General features: G+C 41.4%; 1 protein-coding gene across 1 annotated transcript; it reads right to left on the bottom strand.

Annotated features, from left to right (window-relative positions):
- Window positions 1–1138: 1138 nt before the first annotated feature.
- LOC135476089 (mucin-2-like) lies at window positions 1139–22301 on the bottom strand (the record flags this gene model as incomplete). Its single annotated transcript, XM_064756025.1, has 13 exons — window positions 1139–1146; window positions 1614–1859; window positions 2665–2868; window positions 4417–4548; window positions 6575–6829; window positions 7189–7402; window positions 8401–8645; window positions 9069–9273; window positions 11011–11355; window positions 13737–13855; window positions 14291–18811; window positions 20016–20551; window positions 20965–22301. Coding segments are annotated over 13 exons (8367 nt in total), but the record flags the coding sequence as incomplete, so codon positions are not given.
- Window positions 22302–25981: the final 3680 nt, after the last annotated feature.

The raw sequence follows: 25981 nt of genomic DNA, 5'->3' as shown, positions 1-25981 counted from the left end.
GACCATAATATTTCAAGTCTTCTAATGTATTGTCCGCATTGGTCTAGCGGTAACATTGTATATCCTGAACTCTGTTAAATGAACATATTAACAAAAGGAAAAAAAACAAAAAAAAACAAAAAACAACCAACGTGCAATGAACATGCGTGTCGTTGTGTGGACTGCCATAACGAGTTCGATTCCTATGATTATTAGTGCTTAACACAGTGAGGTAATGAAGAGGGAGGGTGAATTTGACACACACAAGAAATTCTTTGTTTATGTTTCTTCACATATTGTCAACCTATATGTTTAAATAAGTTTAAATATATAGTAAATCTATACAGTATTTTTCCAGTGAAAGCTCTACGCCATTTCCTTCAGTTAACATCATATCGCACTATTACATTGTGAAAGGGAACACTTGTTTTTCAGTTTAGCGTCGTAGTAAATATCTGTTATAGATACTGTCATATATTCACGGTATAAATCATCAGGCAAAACTTATTTCAAATACCAACATTGGAGGGGAAAGGATATTATCCTAGGCATTTAATGGCATGCAGAAGGCTGCTGGTGAGAAGCGAATATTTTGGCTTGCTCTATTCCATCAGCTACACCTGCTACATAACAACTTCAACCGCAAACCAGGGAAGTCCTTGCGTCATTTCGCAGACGATTTGTCACTGTGAACAGGTTGGCAATCAACTTCAGCGACACCGGGACGATTTCCCATCTTCTTGCAAGGGGTCCTTGATCGTTAAAATAATGTAAAGACGAAATATATGAGGCCTTACCTTATAACAACCGGGTCTGTAGATTCTGGAACCCAAGTGAAATATGCAGTGTTGTTTGGATTCTGAGAAACCATCAGGTTATTTGGACGGTCCACAGAATAGATGGTAATGTTATCGCCATCCCTATCAGAAGCATTCACGCTGAACGTTACCAATTGGTTCACCACAGCCTGGATAACGTTATCACCATTCAGCGTCGGGACGGCGTTACCTGAACAGAGACCGACAGGTACACATCGTCAGCGTTCTCAGTAACGGAAAAATAATAGATGTTAATGAACGACAATTTAGAGTCATGTGACGTCTTAACGTTGTTGTTGAAACCTGAATTCATCACAGAAGATAAGACTACATGAAATGAGTCAGCTCTCTGCAAATTTATTTTGACATTTGCAAATACGTCTTTTTCAGCTTAAAATTCATAGTTAATTTGTACAAATATACAAGTAAAATGTATGACGTATATATTACATATGGATTTTGGGAAGCATACTAATTAGTATTCTTGAATATCACACTAATGATATGACTAACCACTAAGAAACCTACACGTAGTAAACCTGTTTATTGGTGGCGTTACCCGTAATATACATGTATATACATGTGTACATTATATGAAATATTACCAATTTTTCTTTAGCAATGGTAGACCAATCCCTCAAGCTTGCACTGACTCAATACGGGTCAACACAAAATTTTAAGACACGTTAAATGGTTTGCTGCAAGAGATGAGAATCACATGTATGGAACTGTCTTTAGAACTGTAGAATAAATAAGACATCTGTGATGTACAACCTGCGGCTGAAAACGACATGATTATGATATTGACTGACTTACTTAGGGTTTTGGCATTGGTATCCGAATCAACACTGGTTTTTAAGGACGCTAAGGCCACATCCTCGTTTCCTGTGGCCAGGAAGTCAAACTGACATTCGATGTTGTCCCCACACTTCATTTTAGCCATCATCTGGTCATCCTCCGTATAATCCTCCAAGAAACGTGGCCGGAAATCCGGGTGCACGTGGTCCTCCGCCTTCTCTCCGGCCCGGTAGCGAAAGTATGACTCATTCACATTAATTTGCCCTTGGAAAAAAAAGACAAAGTAGGTAATGCTTCTATTAGACTCCTGCGTCATAAACCAAGGGTATAGATCCAAGAAAGGAAATAAATAACCAAGAGTGTAGAAAAAGGGTAGTACCGAGCGTAAAACGAAGTGTATAAAGCAAACTATTTATAGACGCATAGGTGGAACCAGTGATAGTTGCAAGTTCAGAAGTACCAAATGTACAGCCAAACCATATAGAAGAACCAAAGGTAGATATTCAGTAATTATTGGTAGAAACGAGAAAAAATGAGATAACCTGATCAACAGTTTACTATAGTAAGCACACTTGCATATTTATCTCCATTTTACACTTAAATAAAACTTTCATCTTTACTCGATTATTTGTGTTGATTGAAAAAATCCACAAATTTATTGTCTAAACATTTCACATGTGTACAATGATAAAAACATCCCTTTAATTAATAAACATAATTTTTTATGACTAAAAACTAGGACGCATCATTAAACTGAAATAGAAATGTGTTTAAAAAAACGAAACACTTATTTTTAGTGTGTACAATAGTAGTTTGGCGACTTCCATTTTACTCTCCACGCATTTCTTCTCACGATAAATTGATCAGCATATTCCCTTTCCCAGCGATTATACCGGCATCACGTGACTGATACCGCCATAAAAGTTCAAACAGTTATGATCAGTTCGTAAATACTATGATAAAGCGTCAAGAGAAATATATAGGTGCCTTAAAGTCAAAACAAACGCAGACAACCAAAATAATTACGATGCATATAACTCGAAGAATGAATGCATTTTAGATATCTTACAGTAGATTCCGAATCCATCATAGATTTCCTGTTCGGATGCGTTGGAACTAATCGTTGTTCCATTAGGAAGGGTGAAGTCGTTGTCAGGGTTACCATCTAGAACACCTAGGAGCCCGAGTGTTCGGTAAGTATTGTTAAAGTCCCGTGGCACAGAAACAGACATGTCTAGTAAACCTTGCTGATATGTGATGTTCACGTTTATTCCTGAAACACAAAGATCAACATCTAAACATCAGTACTGAGTATAAAAGAAAGTATGTATGTCGGAGTCTCGGAGCTATATACCTGAAGAGATATTTTGAAGTGCCGCTTTACAGTAGAGTATCTGGACATAGACAGTGGTCATTATGACTTAGGAGCTGTGTATCTGAATGGATAGTGTGCAGTGCAGCGTTGGAGTAGATTATCAGGGAATAGTGACTTGAGAGCTGTATATCTGAACAAATTAAAGTAGAGTACCTGGACATAGTGTCCATTAGGACTGGAGATGGAGGACTCCACCAGTGTATATAAGACCTATGAAAGCAGGTCAAAGGGTGAGAAAGGAGAATTATTGAGAGTTTGGATGCTTTCGCTGTGTGTTACTTTAGTAGGCCTTTTGTGCTGAATTTTGGGGTCTTTATAGCCTCTGGCTTTGTTATATCCTATCTCCACCGAGCACTTGTTCAATCTGAGCTTGTATATTTAATTTGTGCTCATGTGTACACAGTGCTTATTAGTACACGGATCCTGTCTGTGGAATTTTGTGTATATTTCGTCATACACTCAGTTATACTGTGGATTTTCCCTCTTATTTGTGCATTTATACCTGTATGGTTTCAGCATTGTGGAATATATGCGTTCCTTTGGACTTGACACCGTTGTACATGTAAGTACTTTAGTGTTTGTATAGATACTGCTATCCTTTCTTGTTAAACTTAAGTACTTTAGTATTTGTAAAAGTCTTGTTATCTGTTCTTGTTAAACCTAATAAATTGTTGTAAAATAAAATCTGCTGGTTTTGGTTACTTTTTGTGCAGCTAAACTGTCGTGTGTTTCGAACAAGCCATCTCTTTATAATACAGACAGTTTGGGTCGTAACAATAGACAGTGCCTATTAGAACTTAAGAGCTGTATGTGTAAGTCAGCATTGGATACCATCCGATAGTTGTGCATCTGAATACAAAGTCAACTCTAATCAGATCCTGATAGCCACGTGTCTGAATAGAAAGTCAACTCTAATCAGATCCTGATAGCCACGTATCTGAATAGAAAGCCAGCTCTAAACAGATCCTGATAGCCACGTATCTGAATAGAAAGCCAACTCTAATCAGATCCTGACAGCCACGTATCTGAATAGAAAGCCAGCATTCGATCCTGAGATTTTATCCATGTGAAAAAAGCTATACAGTATAAGAACCATGAACAACAGCTAATTTAAAAAAAAATTTTCACGTAAATTTGTCACTTAATGCTTTATCTGTTTCCTGGTGTAAATCTATATATGATTTTGTGTATATCGAATACTGATCTCCCAATACAAAGAGATCATGAGATAGATTGGAAAGAATTGATTCAACTTAGTTTACTCCATAAAATTGTGGAATAAAATTATTAACACACTGATCCAAATTAAACGACAGCGAGGAACTAAACGTTAACAATTCCATCAGTTAACTAAAATCTGCATGTTAAAAAAAATAAACATCTTAGAAATTACAAAGCACCATAAAGTCCGAAAGGCTGGCTGTAATGAACAATGCTCTGGCTTACCGTTTGTGAAGCTGATAATGACACTACTGTTGCCGGCGCGCCGCAGCCCTAAACTGCTTGTCTGTTGTTGGAAAGCTGGGTTTTGTCGGAACTGAAGAGTGTAGTCTTGACCATTGCCGTACACATTCATGCCTTATATGGGACAAAGAAATGATTCGATATTTAGACAAAGTAATGAATACAAATTCGTGCTTCTGCGGGACAAAAAAATGATCAGATTCAGACAAAGTAATGAATATAAGTTCATGCCTCGTGCGGGACAAACTAATGATCTCATATTCAAACAAAGTAATGCATACAAGCAGCATCGCCATACATGACTTGTGAGAGAAAACAAATGATCAAATAAGAGTATTCAAACCAGTAACGACACAAACCATTTATTCATGTCTTGTTAGGGACAAACATTATCATATATTCAGACAATCTAATGGACCATTGCCATGGAAGTTTATTCCTTTTTGTGGGACGAACAAATTAAGATATGTTCAGACAAACTAATGAGAAAACAGACCATTGCCATAAACAAATTGTAGGGGTAAACAAATTATCAAGGGAATTACGTATTAAACTGGAAATTCTCTACTCCAATAGCAGTGAAAATAATGTTATTACATATATTTCATTCTTGATCCAATTTTGGTTTTCGCTTTGAGCCTAGTCGTGTTTTTAGCCATTGGAATAGGCAATCACGTGGCTAATGCTACAGATAGGTATAACATTCCATTAGGCTCTGTCACGTGTCCTATCATAGCTATTTTAAAATGACACCATTGTCTGTACACGCTGTGATATATTGGATTTTAAGCACAACAGAACAAAATGATGGTCGGCCGGGTGTCAGGTGCTCTATGATCACAAAACTATGGTGTTCTAGTTGTGCCATTAGAAACTTTCTGTACCAGCCTCCAATGTTTGACGAATGGTAATGCCTACGTCACAACAGTCGTTCACGTGATGAGATTCCTAGATTTTGAAAGCATGATTTAAATGGATGAAAACTACTTTGGTTGGTGGAAGCAAGAGGTGTTGTTCATTAACATAGGCCTCGGAATAAACAGAGAATATGATTGGTTCAGAACTGCAGCAGCTCGGCACTAAGGGTAATGAAGACTTTGTGGCAAATTTTAACCAGGTTGTTACCAAACTCCATGACGGAGATTCGGTTTTAAGTGTGGAGATCGAGTTTATGTACATGTAACAGCTGCAGGCGATTGGTTACGGTAGGTAGACCTATTGCTAGTCTGGCAAGTGTGTGCCTCCAGATGTTTGTCAACATGGGTTTATTAAAAACAACTGGGAGGATAACATCCAACAGGCTTCGTGTAACATGTATGTCGTGCATTAATATTTACATTAAAATATACCACATCAAACAGGTAGCCTAATTTCTGTGAATGTACGGGGCGTCAAGTCTGGTGTCTTCATTCTAACATTTCACTAAATCAACTTTATAAATGAGTAAAACTGTCAGAAGTCACACTAACATTCAAACAAACTAAGAATCACAACAGTGACGACATTTGAGTGACCTGGTCCAATGGGTGTATCCTTGGACTTAGAGAGAATTTGTACCTGGGTGTTAAACTGGTTTTTTTTGTACATGTAGGCCTATATGTTGCAAAGTTAATGTCTTATTGTCTTTTAGACATGTCAAGTCTACGTAAATGTTGTAATGTTAATGTCTTACCGTCTTTTAGACGTGTCAACTCTACCGGAATGCTGTAATGTTAAAGTCGTACCGTCTTTTAGACGTGTCAACTCTACATGAATGCTGTAATGTTAATGTCTTACCGTCTTTTAGACGTGTCAGTTCTACCTGAATGTTGTAATGTTAATGTCTTACCTTCTTTTAGACGTATCAGCTTTACATGATTGTAGTAATGTCAATGTCTTATTGTTTTTTAGACGTGTCAGCTTTACATGAATGCTGTAATGTTAATGTAGTACCCCCATTTACACGTGTCAACTCTACATAAATGCTGTAATGTTAATGTCTTACCGTCTTTTACACGTGTCAACTCTACATGAATGTTGTAATGTTAGTGTATTACCATCGTTTAAACGTGTCAGCTCTACGTGAATGCTGTAATGTTAATGCCTTACCGTCTTTCACACGTGTCAACTCTACATGATTGTAGTAATGTCGATGTCTTACCGTCTTTTAGACGTGTCAGCTCTACATGAAACGTTGCGTTGTTCTCAAAATCCTTGGCAGCAAATGCACTGAAAACTGTAGCGTCCGTGAAATTGCCATCGGAGTCAAGGGCGCGGGCTGTTCGCCCTTGTATCGCCTGGCGTAAGATATCTCCGTCCTTCATGATCACATTTAGCATGGTGAACTCGCCCCATCCGTTAAATGTGTATCCTTTACCATCCAGCGTCTTAATGTGAGGATCACCCCAAAAGAAAGCTGGGAATAGGTAAAGACAAATATTTATTTTTGTATTTGTTTATTAAAAAGATTTACATTTAGAAAAATAAGTCAAATGTTATGTGAGATTATGTGCGTGAGCGATATTCAAAGTGACTTTTCTCCATTTCCCAAGGCAGATAATAACACCATACGGTTTTTGTAAAGTTTCGGTATATTCTGACTGACTGACTGACTGACTATTCGGGACATCTGATGCTGGCATATTTAATCGAACACTGATTAAATATTAATCTCATGGGATGGCTTGGGTGAAGTGTGCTATATGGGAAAGCACTAGATATTGCAGAAGATATACGACGTTTGAAGCAATTAAACACTTTTGTCTGTTTACTTACCAAAGAAAGGAGGAAAGTAAAACCGGCATCTGTTAATAGGCCTGAGATCTACGTACAGGCTACACAGGTTCGATCTGTGACAGCAATCTTGACGGGGTTTTACGTCATACAGGTAATGGAACTGAGGGTTGAACAAAGGGTGGAACCGAGCCAGAGCACTGCGAGATCTACCCGAGGTGAGCAGAAAGCCGAAAAAACTCGAGTAACAACATATCTGTTAAAAAAAAAATAGAATTTTGTACTGACGGAAACCATCATTCATCAAATGCTTTGTTGTTATTAGTAGACACAGTTTACAGCTCGTTTGTGCAGGCCCGATCAGACTGTCTGTCCGTGTAAAATCAGTTCTCCGGACTTCTTTCCGGAACGGTTCATCCTATTAAATGGAAACTTTCAGGTCATTTTGTCCATTTTTAGCAAAAGGAAGACCCTTTTATTATCCTGTATTTGGATTTTTACAGTTTCAGAACGCATCGTCGCATAGAACTAAAACTTGATGTCATGTTTTACAATCACATGTTATAAATCAGGTTCGAGTTTTGCAATGTTTAGTTTATTTTTAATAAAGTTATTGGTATTTTTATCTGTTCTAAAAGAGCTTGTTGTGACGCAGATGCAGTTAAATTGCTCTGACATTTGGTCTGGTGCAAGTTTTGACAGGCCCAAATATGGCCAAACCTGACGTCAGAACAATCTCGGACTTCCCATGGTCATAGTATTCCCATGACTCAAACCTGATTGTCGGGGTAAACTACCGACCTTTTCGTTAGTTAGTGACAAAAGGCCTAATTTCATGGCTTGGTGCCATGATGGCTGACCCTGCTACTTGAGCCATTGTAATTACAGACATTTTCTTCTAGATTCTGCTTCGTAGCAACGTGGAAGGAGCAGTCATTTCTATTGAAAGATAACAAGGAACACTATTTATCGCTACATGAATTAGCGATATCGATAAATGAGTTAGCGATATCGATAAATGAATTAGCGGTTTTGCGTTATCGCTAATTTAGTTTGATTACCTGTATAAAACAAGTACAATTTTACAATAACTGAAATCTTGGAGAAACATCCGTGCCGTATGTTACTTAGGACCCTTCTTAAGTGAATAGCCAATGCTAAAACATAGGAAATTAAAAATTTGTACAATCGACCGAACGACAGATCGACCTACGACATTTACACCTGCTTTGTCGCTTCTAAAATGTAGCCTACCCGTGTCCCAGAGCGTCCAAAGGAGTTGAAGAGCTGCGTATAGCAGTTGCCTCCTATACCAATGAAGCTCCAGTCGAGCCAAGCCATGAAGCCGGTACAAGGGCACGGTAAGAGCCATCTATTCAGAAACTGTATCTCGTCCCTCCGCTGTGCCTCCTGAATGTACCACTGAATGCACTGAATTGTCGAGCTCCGGCTGACTTGTGTGTTGTGATCCAGGCGATACATCCAAATGCCGATTTGACCTGTGCATATAGATGTAGAGTGGAAATGAGAAAACTGTCATGACAACTATTCAAAGATCAATATTAAAGATAAAACCTCAATCAACGAACGAATGCATAAATCAGTCAATCAATCTGTCGATAAAGGACCGAGAATTAGCTCTTACCAATGAAGTATGCCCAACATTCACCGGTCGCTGCTCATTTTTTTCCAGGTCTCTGTTCGCTTTTTCGAAAAAAGAAAACCGGAACAAGTTCTGGTGTGATCGTGACCATTCAGTCAACCACAATGTTATCTATGTACTTGAGGACCGGTCGAAGGCAATGTCAAGAACAGATGAAATCTTCACATGGAAAAGAATATACTACAGGCTACATCGACTGGAGTGTAATTCAACTTTGGAAAATATGTAGCTCCTCTACTTTAGCACAGTTTGAACGTACCTGTATTTCCTTCATAGCGATCGAGTCGAAAGGCCTGTGTGGTATTGGAGTAGCGGTTATAAGGGAGAAAGGTATTTGACGATAGCCCGACTGTTGGGACACGGTAGATGTTAGACTGATCCCAGGTCATCTGGCCTGTACCATAGAGAAATCCGGTGAACGAAGTGATGTAGTCTGTTGCCAGGAAGACTTGGAAGGTGTTTCTCTAAATGGAAACCAAAAAGCAGGTAAATGCATTTTGTGGGGTTTTGTTTTGCAATATTAACAGTGTTGGTACATGTACATGTAGGTGCTCCAAATCCATTCTTTTTGCCATTCGATAGGTCGGGTTGTTTAGTGCGATAGTAAAGATACTGTTCATTTTGACATTGAGGAGATTTTCAGCGTAATTAAATAACATATGTGAAATTAACTGTTTTTGATAGTACGTGTACCTACATGCCAAGAAATATTCAGGAGAATGCAATGTTTTAGCCAACCAGCTGCGCTTAGACATACAACTTCAGATAAAACTGTAAATCTCTTTGAGATTCTGATTCTTGTTTTTCTCGTGGGGCTTGATTAGTCCAGGCTTCGCACAGGAAATCGTCAACATTCCGCATGCCTGGATTTTTGTTGGGTGGTTGATGGCAATAATTGGAACTTTGGTGACAATAAGCGATCAACATGACTCGTGGGTCACGATCTATAAATGTCACTTGTCTTGTCATTTCCTCATTTTGCTTGTCAACGGTTGGTGATTTAATCAACGCACCTCGGTTTCTTGAACACGTGAAACTGAACACCATTGAATAAGTGAGAAATGCTTAAGAACGAGGTTAAACAACAATGAGATAAATAAAGTTTACCTTAAGCGAAAGATAAAGCTTACTCATCTAGGCTATACTGGATGGGACATTATATATGGTGTCTTTGTAACAATGGGAGGCAGCACTGCGACGGCATTAGAAGCATGTGTCACACACGTCTCTCACTGTGAGACTGTGGTACTGGAAGCTAGTGTTACTATTACTGTGACGGCACTCCGGGCCTGTAGCATCTTACTACAAATACACTGTGGGTCCGTAGCACTATTACCGTGACGGTACTGGGAGCTAGTATCAGCCTGACTGAGATAGCACTGGGAGCCTGTAGCACTCTTACTTTGACGGCACTGGGAGCGTGTAGTACTATTACTGTGACGGCACTCCGAGCATGTAGCATCTTGCTATGAAGGCACTGGGAGTCCGTAGCACTATTACTGTGACGGCACTGTGAGCTTGTAGCACTATTACTGTGACGGCACTGGGAACCTGTGTCACTATTACTGTGACGGCATTGGGAGCCTGTGTAACTTTTTCTGTGACAAAACTGGGCGCCTGTAGCAAAATTTTGCTACTAAAAGTAAATATTACCTTAAGCGAAAGAAATTTTGACCGTTGACCAGGAAGATGACATTTATAATGTTTTTGACAGTACATGTACCTACATGCCAAGAAAAACTCTTCGTGATATGGGGGAAAAGGTGACAGTTTTCTGACGCTAAAGATAATTATGATGAGTTGGCTCTTGAGGTCCTGACGCCAAATAGTACTGGTATTCGTATGCAGTGAGTATCGGGGATCAACGTCCCATATAATATTTCATTCTATGAGATAAATCTGTGAAATGTGCCACGGGTAGATTGTAGGCTACAGTTGACAGTCCTATAGTTTGGTAGAATGCCGACTGCAGTGTGTCAATTTTAGGTTCGAAAATCGTTGGGGCTGTTTGTTTTGAATTGTTTTTGTTCTAACTGACATCTGTACATGACATCTGACTCTTGACATGTTTGACAAACTGTAGAATCAGCATTCTACTTTCTCTGTGCAGTTTTGAAATGTGCTCCTCAAGACTGAAGTTATGTAGTAATCTAGATTGTAGACGCTTTACACGCAACGCATTAGTCTGGCATATCACTCACCTCCTCGGAGTTACTCCCTGAACCATAGGGCCTGAGGTTTCTCCACGTAACCTTCAGAATCCAGCGAGCCTGGAAGTCATAGTAGCGCATGGACTTTTGAATATATTGATCTACCTCTTTGAACCATTTACGATCTATTTGCGGGACGGTTGCATAAGATGAGCTAGTCAAGTCTTTTGTGGACGTTTTGTAGTAAACAAATGATTCTTCGCCAACGCCCGATGCTACCGAATCCGACCAGAAAGGGCAAATGATTCCAGGCAGACTGTACTGTACACTGTCTAAGCTCTGCGGGGAAAAGCTGTTGTAGTATTCCCCGATGGCTAGGTAACCGTTGGTGGAAATCTGCAAAGGGAAATGCACTTTAAATTTATTTATTTATTTATTTGTTTGTTTATTTTACGTCGTACTCAAGGATATTTCGTTTATACGATGGCGGCCAGCATTATGATGGGTGGTCATCGGACAGAGCCGACAGGAAGCCAACGACCATCCGCAGGTTGCTGAAGACCTTCTATGGCAGGAGAGGAAGCCAACGTGAGCTGGACTTGAACTCACAGCGACTGCATTGTCTCCTGGGTCATTGCGCCGCGCTTGAAATGCACGCTAAAAGGGTCATGGCATGTTTATTGAAAGGAAAACTGATAGTAATAAAATTTCTAAATCTAAATAAAAATGTATACAATGGAATTCTATGTAAGGCGCAATGATCGTGATGATGTAAATGAGAGTCAGAGAGACAGAGAGAGAGGCAGAGAGACAGAGATTGCTGTAATATATATATATATATATATATATATATATATATATATATATATATATATATATATATATATATATATATATATATATATATATATATATATAGCGGGACCAGTCTGTCCCACTCATCGCCTAAGACAGCTCGTTGATATCCTGCTAAAACCATATGTTCACTATGTCCCATCATATACTCGGGATGATCTTGATTTTCTAAACGTTATCCCTAATTTCATAAACGGTGATGAAATATTTTTGTACGCAACCAATCTTTACAGCAATATCTCTCATGAATTGGGGATTACAGCCATGGAATACTGGCTCGATAAACATCCAGGCCATATCAACGACAGTTTTTCTAAGGAATTTGTATTGTCCGGTATACGACTAATTTTACCAAATAACACATTTGAATTTGGAAATAAAAATTATCGTCAAATTTTAGGCACAGCGATGGGTACAAAGTTTGCATCAACCTACGCTACTTTAGTATTAGGATACTTAGAGCAAAAGCTGTACAGCGAAATTGAAAATGACTACGGACGTGATATATCGAAATTCCTCAAAGTGTCATTCAAAAGGTTTTTAGATGACTGTTTTATCATTTCGGATCAGCGAAAAGGCAATGTTATGGATCTTTTTGCTATCTTAAACAATTTGACCCAAATATCAAGTTCGCGTTCGAAGCTAGTCACGATAAAATATCTTTCTTAGACATTCTCCTTACTCGCAAGGGGAATGAGATTGTCACAGATATTTTCTGCAAACTGACCGACACAAAACAATACCTAGACTATAGATCACGCCACCCCGTCACACAAAAAAATCAGGTCCCGTTTACTCTTGCAAGACGAATTTGCACAATCGTGCCTAACAAGGAACTCCGACAAATCAGATTATCTGAATTAAGGACTTTTCTCTTTATGAGGCATTATCCAAAAGAAGTAATAGACATGGGTACTGACAAAGCAAACAAGATTGATATTTCAGTTTTAAGGACCAGCAAACCGACTTCTGACACCAATACGCTTTCATTAATATGCACTTCTAACCCTAACAATTTCAACTTCTTTCCCATTATCCACAACAACCGACCACTACTAGAATCAAATGATTGTCTCACTAAAACTTTTCATCAAAACCAAAATTATAAACAGTAAGAGACGGGTTCCCGATCTTCTAACAAAGGCTCGGTTCACTACCAACTTAACATAAACCAGTTATACAAATTCTAAGTGTGGAGACCCACGATGCAAATGATGTGAACATTTAATAACAAGCAGTCATTTTTTGTTTCATATTACCAATTTTAACTTCCGTATTAACGGTAATATGAACTGTAATTCCCAAAATCTACTGTATGTCTTATCCTTCTCTAATTGTAACAAATTCTACATAGGCGAAACCGGTGATTCATTAAGGAATCGATGTAGGGTACATAGGCAACAAATTAACACGCCAAGTTTACAGATTTTACCTGTAAAAAACATATCGCATCATGAGCCCGTAACCTACACAGTGGGCCACATAATGCCCTTCTTTAAATTCTCGGTGAATAAAGCTCAAACAGCGGAATCAAAGAACAGTACTTCATTCACAAATTTAATTGTGAACTTAACAGAGAAAACATCAGGAGATAATTTCTCCGAATGGATAGTACCCTGGGCAAGTTCGAACTTTATTATATTATATGTAATTTGTAACTAGGACTGATCAACATGGCTTAATCTACCTGCATGTATATATAGCTGTCGCAAGATATGTTGAAATAAAAAAAGCTCTGGAGAAAAGTCATGATACAGTGAAACTAATAAGTTAAATCAACAAGTTGATAAAGCGAATTGAAATATATATCATTCTACTTAAAAACGAATTGTCAGTTTTCACAATTTTGAAGGAAAAACTCTCTTGGGCTGTATTTTCAGAAGCAAATGGCGTTTCAATTAAGGTGCACAGGTTTCACGTACGTAAATCTGGTTGACACGAGAACTTCCCATCGGATAGCCATATTGGACATTAACAGATCTTAGTTCGTCATCTCCCGTAAACATCGAGTCGTCGGTATCCGGGCCGCTGGCAAGCAGTTCTGTGGATAGAAACACAAACTCAGTAAGTGTTTTCATAAAGACTTTGTGATATCGGTTAAATATATTTGATTAATTGATCTACCTGTCGATAAACTTTCACAAATTTCATAAACAGTTATAAAATCCAATTTTGAAAGAATCATGAAAAATGTATACTCTAAAATTAACTAAATATATATATATAGCTAAGATGCTCTCACCGGGTTCGCTGTTTTAAAGAACTGTTTTTCGCCACAGCCGATTGGCTGGATCGAACACGGCTTTAAAACAGAACGCTGGCAACGCACCTAGCAAAGGCAGATAGTAAGATCCGTGCATCCCGTTTCTGCTACACAATAAATGTCAACAAAACAATTTTTGCTGTACAGCCATAAAATAAATCATATTACCGCTACAGTACTTCTCGATTCGGACTTGGGACTAATAATAATTACCCAATTGCTTCACTGTAGTTGTAGTGGTGGTAGGTTCTGCAGTAGTAGAAGTGGTGGTAGGTTCTGCAGTAGTAGTAGGTTCTGAAGTAGTAGTGGTGGTAGGTTCTGCAGTAGTAGTAGTTTGGGTAGGTTCTGCAGTAGTAGTGGTTGTAGGTTCTGCAGTAGTAGTAGTGGTTGTAGGTTCTACAGTAGTAGGTTTCGTGGTAGGTTTTGCGGTAGTAGTAGTGGTGGGAGGTTCTACAGTAGAAGTAGTGGTGGGAGTTTCCACAGTGGTAGTAGTCGTGGTAGGTTCTGCAGTAGTAGTGGTGGTAGGTTCTGTAGTAGTGGTAGTGGTGGTAGGTTCTACAGTAGTAGTGGTGGTAGCTTCTGCAGTAGTAGTAGTCGTGGTAAGTTGTGCAGTAGTAGTGGTGGTAGCTTCTGCAGTAATAGTGGTTGTAGGTTCTGCAGTAGCAGTAGTCGTGGTAGGTTCTGCAGTAGTGGTGGTCGTAGGTTCTGCAGTAGTAGTAGTCGTGGTAGGTTCTGCAGTAGTAGTGGTGGTAGGTTCTGCAGTAGTAGTAGTGGTGGTAGGTTCTGCAATAGTAGTAGTGGCGGTAGGTTCTGCAGTAGCTGTGGTGGTAGGTTCTGCAGTAGTAGTGGTTGTAGGTTCTGCAGTAGTAGTTGTTGTGGTAGGTTCTGCGGTAGTAGTAGTGGTGGGAGGTTCTGTAGTAGTAGTAGTGGTGGTAGGTTCTGCAATAGTAGTAGTGGCGGTAATAGTCGTGGTAGGTTCTGCAGTAGTAGTAGTGGTGGTAGGTTCTGCAGTAGTAGTGGTGGTAGGTTCTGCAGTAGTAGTAGTCGTTGTAGGTTCTACAGTAGTAGGTTTCGTGGTAGGTTCTGCGGTAGTAGTAGTGGTGGGAGGTTCTACAGTAGTAGTAGTGGTGGGAAGTTCCACAGTAGTAGTAGTCGTGGTAGGTTCTGCAGTAGTAGTGGTTGTAGGTTCTGCAGTAGTAGTAGTGGCAGTAGGTTCTGCAGTAGTGGTGGTGGTAGGTTCTGCAATAGTAGTAGTGGAGGTAGGTTCTGCAGTAGTAGTAATGGTGGTAGGTTCTGCAGTAGTAGTAGTTGTTGTAGGTTCTGCAGTAGTAGTAGTGGCGGTAGGTTCTGCAGTAGCTGTGGTGGTAGGTTCTGCAGTAGTAGTAGTCGTGGTAGGTTCTACAGTAGTAGTTGTAGTGGTAGGTTCTGCAGTAGTAGTAGTGGTGGTAGGTTCTGCAGTAGTAGGTTTCGTGGTAGGTTCTGCAGTAGTAGTAGTTGTTGTAGGTTCTGCAGTAGTAGTAGTGGCGGTAGGTTCTGCAGTAATAGTAGTTTGGGTAGGTTCTGCAGTAGTAGTGGTTGTAGGTTCTGCAGTAGTAGTAGTCGTGGTAGGTTCTGCAGTAGTAGTGGTGGTAGCTTCTTCAGTAGTAGTGGTTGTAGGTTCTGCAGTAGTAGTAGTCGTTGTAGGTTCAACGGTAGTAGTTTTCGTGGTAGGTTCTGCGGTAATAGTAGTTGTGGGAGGTTCTACAGTAGTAGTAGTGGTGGGAGGTTCCACAGTAGTAGTGGTGGTGGTAGGTTCTGCAGTAGTAGAGGTGGTAGCTTCTGCAGTAGTAGTGGTTGTAGATTCTGCAGTAGTAGTAGTCGTGAAGGGTTCTATAGTAGTGGTGGTCGTAGGTTCTGCAGTAGTAGTAGTGGCAGTAGGTTCTGCAGTAGTGGTGGTGGTAGGTTCTGCAAATGTAGTAGTGGTGGTAGGTTCTGCAGTAGTAGTAATGGTGGTAGGTTCTGCAGTAGTAGTAGTGGCGGTAGGTTCTGCAGCAGCTGTGGTGGTAGGTTCTGCAGTAGTAGTAGTCGTGGTAGGTTCTGCAATAGTAGTAGTTTCGGTAGGTTCTGCAGTAGCTGTGGTGGTAGGTTCTGCAGTAGTAGTGGTTGTAGGTTCTGCAGTAGTAGTTGTCGTGGTAGGTTCTGCGGTAGTAGTAGTGGTGGGAGGTTCTGCAGTAGTAGTAGTTTGGGTAGGTTCTGCAGAAGTGCTGGTGGTAGGTTCTGCAGTAGAAGTGGTTGTAGGTTCTTCAGTAGTAGTAGTGGCGGTAGGTTCTGCAATAGCTGTGGTAGTAGGTTCTGCAGTAGTAGTAGTCGTTGTAGGTTCTGCAGTAGTAGTAGTTGTGGTAGGTTCTGCAGTAGAAGTGGTTGTAGGTTCTGCAGTAGTAGTAGTGGCGGTAGGTTCTGCAGTAGTTGTGGTGGTAGGTTCTACAGTAGTAGTAGTCGTGATAGGTTCTACAGTAGTAGTTTTCGTGGTAGGTTCTGCAGTAGTAGTAGCCGTGATAGGTTCTACAGTAGTAGTTGTCGTGATAGGTTCTGCAGTAGTAGTAGTTGCAGTAGGTTCTCCAGTAGTAGTGGTCGTAGGTTCTGCAGTGGTAGTGGTTGTAGGTTCTACAGTAGTAGTAGTTGTGATAGGTTCTGCAGTAGCAGTGATGGTGGGTTCTACGGTAGTAGTTGTTGTGGTAGGTTCTGCAGTAGTAGTACTGGCTTTAGGTTCTGCAGTAGTAGTGGTGGTAGGTTTTGCAGTAGTAGTAGTGGTGTTAGGTTCTGCAGTAGTAGTAGTTGTGGTAGGTTCTACAGTAGTAGTAGTCGTCGTAGGTTCTGCAGTAGTAGTGGTGGTAGGTTCTGTAGTAGTAGTAGTGGTAGGTTCTGCAGTAGTAGTGGTGGTAGGTTCTGCAGTAGTAGTAGTCGCAGTAGGTTCTGCAGTAGTAGTGGTGGTAGGTTCTACAGTAGTTGTAGTGGTGGTAGGTTCTGCAGTAGTTGTAGTGGTGGTAGGTTCTGCAGTAGTTGTAGTGGTGGTAGGTTCTGCAGTAGTAGTGGTGGTAGGTTCTACGGTAGTAGTGGTGGTAGGTTCTGCAGTAGTAGTAGTCGTAGAAGGTTCTAGAGTAGTAGTTGTCGTGGTAGGTTCTGCGGTAGAAGTAGTGGTGGGAGGTTCTGCAGTAGTAGTAGTGGCAGTAGGTTCTGCAGTAGTGGTGGATGTATATTCTGTAGTAGAAGTGGTTGTAGGTTCTGCATTAGTGGTAGTGGCAGTAGGTTCTGCAGTAGCTGTGGTGGTAGGCTCTACAGTAGTAGTAGTCGTGGTAGGTTTTACAGTAGTAGTTGTCGTGGTAGGTTCTGCAGTAGTAGTAGTCGTCGTAGGTTCTGCATTAGTAGTGGTTGTAGGTTCTGCAGTAGTAGTAGTCGTTGTAGGTTCTACAGTAGTAGGTTTCGTGGTAGGTTTTGCGGTAGTAGTAGTGGTGGGAGGTTCTACAGTAGAAGTAGTGGTGGGAGTTTCCACAGTGGTGGTAGTACTCGTGGTAGGTTCTGCAGTAGTAGTGGTGGTAGGTTCTGTAGTAGTGGTAGTGGTGGTAGGTTCTGCAGTAGTAGTGGTAGTAGCTTCTGCAGTAGTAGTAGTCGCAGTAGGTTCTGCAGTAGTAGTGGTGGTCGGTTCTGTAGTAGTAGTAGTGGTTGTAGCTTCTGCAGTAGTAGTAGTGGTGGTGGCTTCTGCAGTAGTAGTGGTTGTAGGGTCTGCAATAGTAGTAGTCGTGGTAGGTTCTGCAGTAGTGGTGGTCGTAGGTTCTGCAGTAGTAGTAGTCGTGGTAGGTTCTGCAGTAGTAGTGGTGGTAGGTTCTGTAGTAGTAATAGTGGTGGTAGGTTCTGCAATAGTAGTAGTGGCGGTAGGTTCTGCAGTAGCTGTGGTGGTAGGTTCTGCAGTAGTAGTGGTTGTAGGTTCTGCAGTAGTAGTTGTCGTGATGGGTTCTGCGGTAGTAGTAGTGGTGGGAGGTTCTGTAGTAGTAGAAGTGGTGGTAGGTTCTGCAATAGTAGTAGTGGCGGTAATAGTCGTGGTAGGTTCTGCTGTAGTAGTAGTGGTGGTAGGTTCTGCAGTAGTAGTGGTGGTAGGTTCTGCAGTAGTAGTAGTCGTTGTAGGTTCTACAGTAGTAGTTGTCGTGGTAGGTTCTGCGGTAGTAGTAGTGGTGGGAGGTTCTGTAGTAGTAGTAGTGGCAGTAGGTTCTGCATTGGTGGTGGTGGTAGGTTCTGCAGTAGAAGTGGTTGTACGTTCTGCAGTAGTAGTAGTGGCGGTAGGTACTGCAGTAGCTGTAGTGGTAGGTTCTGCAGTAGTAGTGGTGGTAGGTTCTGCAGTAGTAGTAGTGGGGGTAGGTTCTGCAGTAGTAGTTGTCGTGGGAGGTTCTACATTAGTAGTTATTGTGGTGGGTTCTGCGGTAGTAGTAGTGGTGGGAGGTTCTACAGAAGTAGTAGTGGTGATAGGCTCTGTAGTAGTGGTGGTCGTAGGTTCTGCAGTAGTAGTAGTCGTGGTAGGTTCTGCAGTAGTAGTGGTGGTAGGTTCTGCTGTAGTAGTGATTGTAGGTTTTGCAGTAGTAGTAGTCGTGGTAGGTTCTACAGTAGTAGGTTTCGTGGTAGGTTCTGCGGTAGTAGTAGTGGTGGGAGGTTCTACAGTAGTAGTAGCGGTGGGAAGTTCCACAGTTGTAGTAGTCGTGGTAGGTTCTGCAGTAGTAGTGGTTGTAGGTTCTGCAGTAGTAGTAGTGGCAGTAGGTTCTGCAGTAGTGGTGGTGGTAGGTTCTGCAATAGTAGTAGTGGTGGTAGGTTCTGCAGTAGTAGTAATGGTGGTAGGTTCTGCAGTAGTAGTAGTAGTTGTTGTAGATTCTGCAGTAGTAGTAGTGGCGGTAGGTTCTGCAGTAGCTGTGGTGGTAGGTTCTGCAGTAGTAGTAGTCGTGGTAGGTTCTACAGTAGTAGTTGTAGTGGTAGGTTCTGCAGTAGTAGTAGTGGTGGTAGGTTCTGCAGTAGTAGTAAATGGTGGTAGGTTCTGCAGTAGTAGTAGTTGTTGTAGGTTCTGCAGTAGTAGTAGTGGCGGTAGGTTCTGCAGTAATAGTAGTTTGGGTAGGTTCTGCAGTAGTAGTGGTTGTAGGTTCTGCAGTAGTAGTAGTCGTGGTAGGTTCTGCAGTAGTAGTGGTGGTAGCTTCTGCAGTAGTAGTGGTTGTAGGTTCTGCAGTAGTAGTAGTCGTGGTAGGTTCTACAGTAGTGATGGTCGTAGGTTCTGCAGTAGTATTAGTCGTTGTAGGTTCAACGGTAGTAGCTTTCATGGTAGGTTCTGCGGTAATAGTAGTTGTGGGAGGTTCTACAGCTGTAGTAGTGGTGGGAGGTTCCACAGTAGTAGTAGTGGTGGTAGGTTCTGCAGTAGTAGTGGTGGTAGGTTCTGCAGTAGTAGTGGTTGTAGATTCTGCGGTAGTAGTAGTCGTGAAAGGTTCTACAGTAGTGGTGGTCGTAGGTTCTGCAGTAGTCGTAGTGGCAGTAGGTTCTGCAGTAGAAGTGGTGGTAGGTTCTGCAATAGTAGTAGTGGTGGTACGTTCTGCAGTAGTAGTAATGGTGGTAGGTTCTGCAGTAGTAGTAGTTGTTGTAGGTTCTGCAGTAGTAGTAGTGGCGGTAGGTTCTGCAGTAGCTGTGGTGGTAGGTTCTGCAGTAGTAGTAGTCGTGGTAGGTTCTGCAATAGTAGTAGTGGCGGTAGGTTCTGCAGTAGCTGTGGTGGTAAGTGCTGCAGTAGTAGTGGTTGTAGGTTCTGCAGTAGTAGTTGTCGTGGTAGGTTCTGCGGTAGTAGTAGTGGTGGGAGGCTCTGCAGTAGTAGTAGTGGCAGTAGGTTCTGCAGTAGTGCTGGTGGTAGGTTCTGCAATAGAAGTGGTTGTAGGTTCTGCACTAGTAGTAGTGGCGGTAGGTTCTGCAATAGCTGTGGTGGTAGGTTCTGCAGTAGTAGTAGTAGTGGTAGGTTTTGCAGTAGTAGTGGTTGCAGGTTCTGCAGTAGTAGTAGTTGTGGTAGGTTCTGCAGTAGAAGTGGTTGTAGGTTCTGCAGTAGTAGTAGTGGCGGTAGGTTCTGCAGTAGCTGTGGTGGTAGGTTCTACAGTAGTAGTAGTCGTGATAGGTTCTACAGTAGTAGTTTTCGTGGTAGGTTCTACAGTAGTAGTTGTCGTGATAGGTTCTGCAGTAGTAGTAGTTGCAGTAGGTTCTCCAGTAGTAGTGGTCGTAGGTTCTGCAGTAGTAGTGGTTGTAGGTTCTGCAATAGTAGTAGTCGTGGTAGGTTCTGTAGTAGTGGTGGTCGTAGGTTCTGCAGTAGTAGTTGTGGCGGTAGGTTCTGCAGTAGTAGTAGTCGTTGTAGGTTCTGCAGTAGTAGTAGTTTGGGAAGGTTCTGCAGTAGTAGTGGTTGTAGGTTCTGCAGTAGTAGTAGTGGTGGTGGTTCTGCAGTAGTAGTGGTCGTAGGTTCTGCAGTAGTAGTAGTGGTGGTAGGTTCTGCAGTGGCTGTGGTGGTAGGTTCTACAGTAGTAGTAGTCGTGGTAGGTTCTACAGTAGTAGTTGTCGTGGTAGGTGCTGCAGTAGTAGTAGTTTGGGTAGGTTCTGCAGTAGTAGTGGTCGTAGCTTCTGCAGTAGTAGTTGTTGTAGGTTCTGCAGTAGTAGTAGTCGTGCTAGGTTCTGCAGTAGTAGTGGTTGCAGGTTCTGCAGTAGTTGTTATGGCGGTAGGTTCTGCAGTAGTAGTAGTTTGGGAAGGTTTTGCAGTAGTCGTGATTGTAGGTTCTGCAGTAGTAGTAATCGTGGTAGGTTCTGCAGTAGTAGTGGTTGTAGGTTCTGCTGTAGTAATAGTCGTGGTAGGTTCTGCGGTAGTAGTGGTGGTAGCTTCTGCAGTAGTAGTGGTCGTGGTAGGTTCTACAGTAGTAGTTGTCGTGGTAGGTTCTGCAGTAGTAGTAGTCGTGGTAGGTTCTACAGTAGTAGTTGTCGTGGTAGGTTCTGCATTAGTAGTAATTTGGGTAGGTTCTGCAGTAGTAGTGGTCGTAGGCTCTGCAGTAGTAGTAGTCGTGGTAGGTTCTGCAGTAGTGGTGGTTGTAGGTTCTGCAGTAGTAGTAGTGGCGGTTGGTTCTGCAGTAGTAGTAGTCGTAGTAGGTTCTACAGTAGTAGTTGTGGCAGTAGGTTCTGCAGTAGTGGTGGTGGTAGGTTCTGCAGTAAAAGTAGTTGTAGGCTCTGCAGTAGTAGTGGTTGTAGGTTCTGCAGTAGTAGTAGTCGTTGTAGGTTCTACAGTAGTAGTTTCTACAGTAGTAGTAGTCGTGGTAGGTTCTGCAGTAGTAGTGGTCGTAGGTTCTGCAGTAGGAGTGGTTGTAGGTTCTGCAGTAGTAGTAGTGGTGGTAGGTTCTACAGTAGTAGTAGTGGCAGTAGGTTCTGCAGTACTGGTGGTGGCAGGTTCTGCAGTAGAAGTGGTTGTAGGTTCTGCAGTAGTAGTAGTGGCGGTAGGTTCTTCAGTGGCTGTGGTGGTAGGTTCTGCAGTAGTAGTAGTCGTGGTGGGTTCTGCAGTAGTAGTAGTTTGGGTAGGTTCTGCAGTAGTATTGGTTGTAGGATCTGCAGTAGTACTAGTGGCAGTAGGTTCTGCAGTAGTGGTGGTGGTAGGTTCTGCAGTAGAAGTGGTTGTAGGTTCTACAGTAGTAGTAGTGGCGGTAGGTTCTGCAGTAGTAATAGTCGTGGTAGGTTCTGCAGTAGTAGTAGTCGTGGTAGGTTCTGCAGTAGTAGTGGTTGTAGGTTCTGCAGTAGTAGTAGTCGTGCTAGGTTCTGCAGTAGTAGTAGTTGTGGTAGGTTCTGTAGTAGAAGTGGTTGTAGGTTCTGCAGTAGTAGTAGTGGGGGTAGGTTTTGCAGTAGCTGTGGTCGTAGGTTCTACAGTAGTAGAAGTCGTGGTAGGTTCTACAGTAGTAGTTGTCGTGGTAGGTTCTGCAGTAGTAGTAGTCGTGGTAGGTTCTACAGTAGTAGTTGTCGTGGTAGGTTCTGCAGTAGTAGTAGTTGCAGTAGGTTCTCCAGTAGTAGTGGTCGTAGGTTCTGCAGTAGTAGTGGTTGTAGGTTCTGCAGTAGTAGTAGTCGTGGTAGCTTCTGCAGTAGTGGTGGTCGTAGGTTCTGCAGTAGTAGTTGTGGCGGTAGGTTCTGCAGTAGTAGTAGTCGTTGTAGGTTCTGCAGTAGTAGTAGTTTGGGAAGGTTCTGCAGTAGTAGTGGTTGTAGGTTCTGCAGTAGTAGTAGTGGTGGTAGGTTCTGCAGTGGTAGTGGTGGTAGGTTCTGCAGTAGTAGTAGTGGTGGTAGATTCTGCAGTAGTAGTAGTGGCGGTATTTTCTTCAGTAGTTGTGGTGGTAGGTTTTGCAGTAGTATTAGTCGTGGTAGATTCTACAGTAGGATTTGTCGTGGTAGTGATTGCAGTAGTAGTAGATTTTGTGATTATTGTGAAAATTAAATAACATATTACTGCCACTGTAGTGAACCTATGCCCAACGACAACTCCCGACATCTTGGTATTGGCCGGTACCTGAAAATGATAATAATTTATTTCATCCTTTTGGTGTATAACCTGCCTCTACAAGTTAAGTTTGTAGGAAATAGGAGAAAACCATATCTGGTTGCCACGTATCCGGTCGGATGTATCAAGTAGGTTCAGCCGAAGAAGCGATCCTGCGAGTTAGTTGTCAGAGAATAGACCGGTCCCTGATTTAATAAGCTTGTTAGTTAAGATAATGTTTAACACTAGTCAGGTACTCTTATTACTTTGTTAATGGATGTATAATTATTTGCATTCTAGCATTATATATCTATGGCACAATTTCAGAATAAGACAATATTTTCTGTCACATTAAAGAAATTATTTATTAAATAAATAATATGTATTTTTAGTTTCATTTGCTTTGGTTTCATTTGTATCATCGAGATACAATCATATAACGCAAATGCAGTTAAAATTCCACTTTCGCCTGTGGCATCATTGGCAAATGCTTACAGTATTTTTTGTACAGTCCTGATGTGTTTCTGTGTTAATAACTGTACCTATTTGCCAAAGGGATGTGTTTTAACTACCATAGCAGTCGTTTAGGTATATATTGAAGTGAGTAAGCTTCAATAGAAAAACTGTCGAGAGCGGTATCTAAAGATACTTTGAAGTCAACTGCTTGGACTGTAAGGTGAGCCTTACGCAATACATTAATATTTTATGTCACCAAGGGCGTTGCACCGACTTTTCGTTCTTCGTAGAGACATATGTTGGATTTACTTTTTCGTCCAAAGGAACGGAAGAAACTGTTCATAAATGCATAAGACTCAAAGGGAAAAAAAGCACCAGAACAAAAAGTATATAAACCTACATGTCAAAATATCTTTAAATAATAAAATGTATGGTGGAATTTATGGGCCATATTGATACTGATATTGCAATTTATTTATTTGATTGGTGTTTTACGCCGTACTCAAGAACATTTCCCTTACACGACGGCGGCCAGCATTATGGTGGGAGGAAACCGGGCAGAGCCAGGAGGAAACGCACGACCATCCGCAGGTTGTTGGAAGATCTTCTCACGCACGGCTGGAGAGGATGCCAGTATGAGCTGGATTTAAACTCACAGCGATCGCATTGGTGTGAGCCGCCTGGGTCATTACGCTGCGCTAGCCAACTGAGCCACGGAGGCCCCGATATTGCAAGTGTAAATACCTTTACATAATAAAATGTACAATGCGCACTTTATAAACCAAACCGCTGACTGAATTCATTTCAGAGGAAAAAAATGTAGCTGAATCTAAGTAAATGTTTGGATGCATTTTTTAATGGTCTTTCTACTAATAATTTCCTGGTCATTTTTGTGTTTGCTTTGCGTATAAGTACAAAAGACTACATACACAATTTCTTAAAAAATACGGAAGAAAACCAAACGCTTCTGGCGCGTCATGAACTGTTCAGTTGCAGACCACAAAGCCTTATTACTTAGAAATTACATAAAAGAACAACTGAATCACTGATCACAGGGAACATGTTTGTCGCCCAGAGTTGAACCCTTGGTTCTTTCAGTTTGGTTTGGTTAAGCCTAAATAGTTCGGTGAAAAGCCCACCCATACTGACGTCTGTTTGTAACCCATTCACTAATTAAGCATTGACATCCTCAGATACATTACGATGTATTTTCTTTTAGCGGGCGTTGTCCAAATTGGATAGAGTTTCCAGGAGACATAAATTCCAAGTTGCATACGTTGATTTGATCGGTATTTTTGTTGCGCGGTGAAGTGAAACATTAGGGACAGAATAACTGCGTGTACTGACATATCTTCAAGTTGCACGAACCGCCCGTTTTAACTATCGAATTGCATTCGCTTTAAAACTGAGTCACAGGCTTGGGTTTTCGCACTCGTGGTTAACGCATATTAAAGAAGTCAGTTTCGAAAGAGTGTGTTCAGAATTCACCGATTTATAGAACACGAACAAATTTGTTATATCTTTGAAAGTAATGAATTCACTATTAAACATTTCCATTTGAAATACCTTCGTATATCTCCCCAATCAATAATCACATTCTCGTATACAATCTAAACTACTGTTTCGTAAAGATGGCGACATTAACGTTTGATTTACTTGATTGATTGGTGTTTCACACGATGCCCAGACTAACGACCCTAGCCAGGTACACGTAGAGGACAATCCTCTTGACAGAGGAACCCTGGTCGAAACATTCGAACACTCAGTAATTCCAAACCAATGGAGGCATGCGCTTTCACGCTATTTTTTACCTTTAACTGTAAACAAGGCTCACGCCTTTACACATTCTACTGATGATGCAAGTTAGCATGTTATAATGATTGTTTTAAGTTCAAGTACAGTTCATGCTGGCTTTTTCTCCGGTCGTATGTGGGAAGGTTTTGCAGCAACCTGCGGTTAGTCGTGGGTTTCCCCCCACCATAACGCTGGCCGCCGTTGTATAAGTGAAATATTCTTGAGTACGACGTAAAACACAAATCAAATAAATAAATCAAATACAATAGAAACTGAAACAATTCCGCGACGAACATGTTACTATAATAAAGTAGTTTCAATTCAGGCGAAACTAAATTATTTTCACTTGAAAAACTTTCAGTCGGACATTTTTTAATAGAGCGAGTTGGGAAGCAAAGCATATTTGCCGTCAACATCGGTATATATGTATATATTTTATTACCGGAGCTTATTCTCATCGCCGCCTCCAACATAATTTCCCCTCCATCAATAAGTCTTCATATTCTGTGTTCAAGTGTCATAAACCCGGACGGGTCAATCATCTTGTGTGTAGCACAGGATGTTTTCAGTGTGGATTAGTCGTAAAGCACAAGCACGCTAAGTCACATTACGAACACAACAGATTACACCATTGGTTACTTGTTTCTTTGTTTAAGAATTTCAAAATTACTTCCCCATTATCACCACGAATAATTTCTTGTAATCCTTGCAGTATAAGCTAATAATGCTGCCTGAGAAGAACGTCGATGAAATCAAGGACGACGCCATACCCAGACCCAATGTACTGACAACAATCTACAAATTACTGGTCTTCTACCTTACTTGAGGCGCCAAGCCCAGCACTCAACTGACAAGGAAGGGGCACCATTCTCTCGGCGATCTTTAAGCCTATGGACCCCATTTGAGACCCAAATGTTAGACAATGTTCTGTCAGTGCAGAACTTCGTGGGAATGATTTCCAGCAAACTGCGGACGGTCGTGGATTTCCCCCGGACATAGGCCGATTTCCATCTATCACAAAGCTGTCTTATAAGTGAAATATTCTTGAGTACGGCGCAAAACACTAGTCAAATAAAAACAAATTAGGACGGAAACGGGTCCAAACGGGCAGAAACGTTTTA

Source organism: Liolophura sinensis, chromosome 1 (genome assembly GCF_032854445.1).
Source record: "Liolophura sinensis isolate JHLJ2023 chromosome 1, CUHK_Ljap_v2, whole genome shotgun sequence".
NCBI classification, from domain to species: domain Eukaryota; kingdom Metazoa; phylum Mollusca; class Polyplacophora; order Chitonida; family Chitonidae; genus Liolophura; species Liolophura sinensis.
This window is presented reverse-complemented; position numbering and strand designations above follow the sequence as displayed.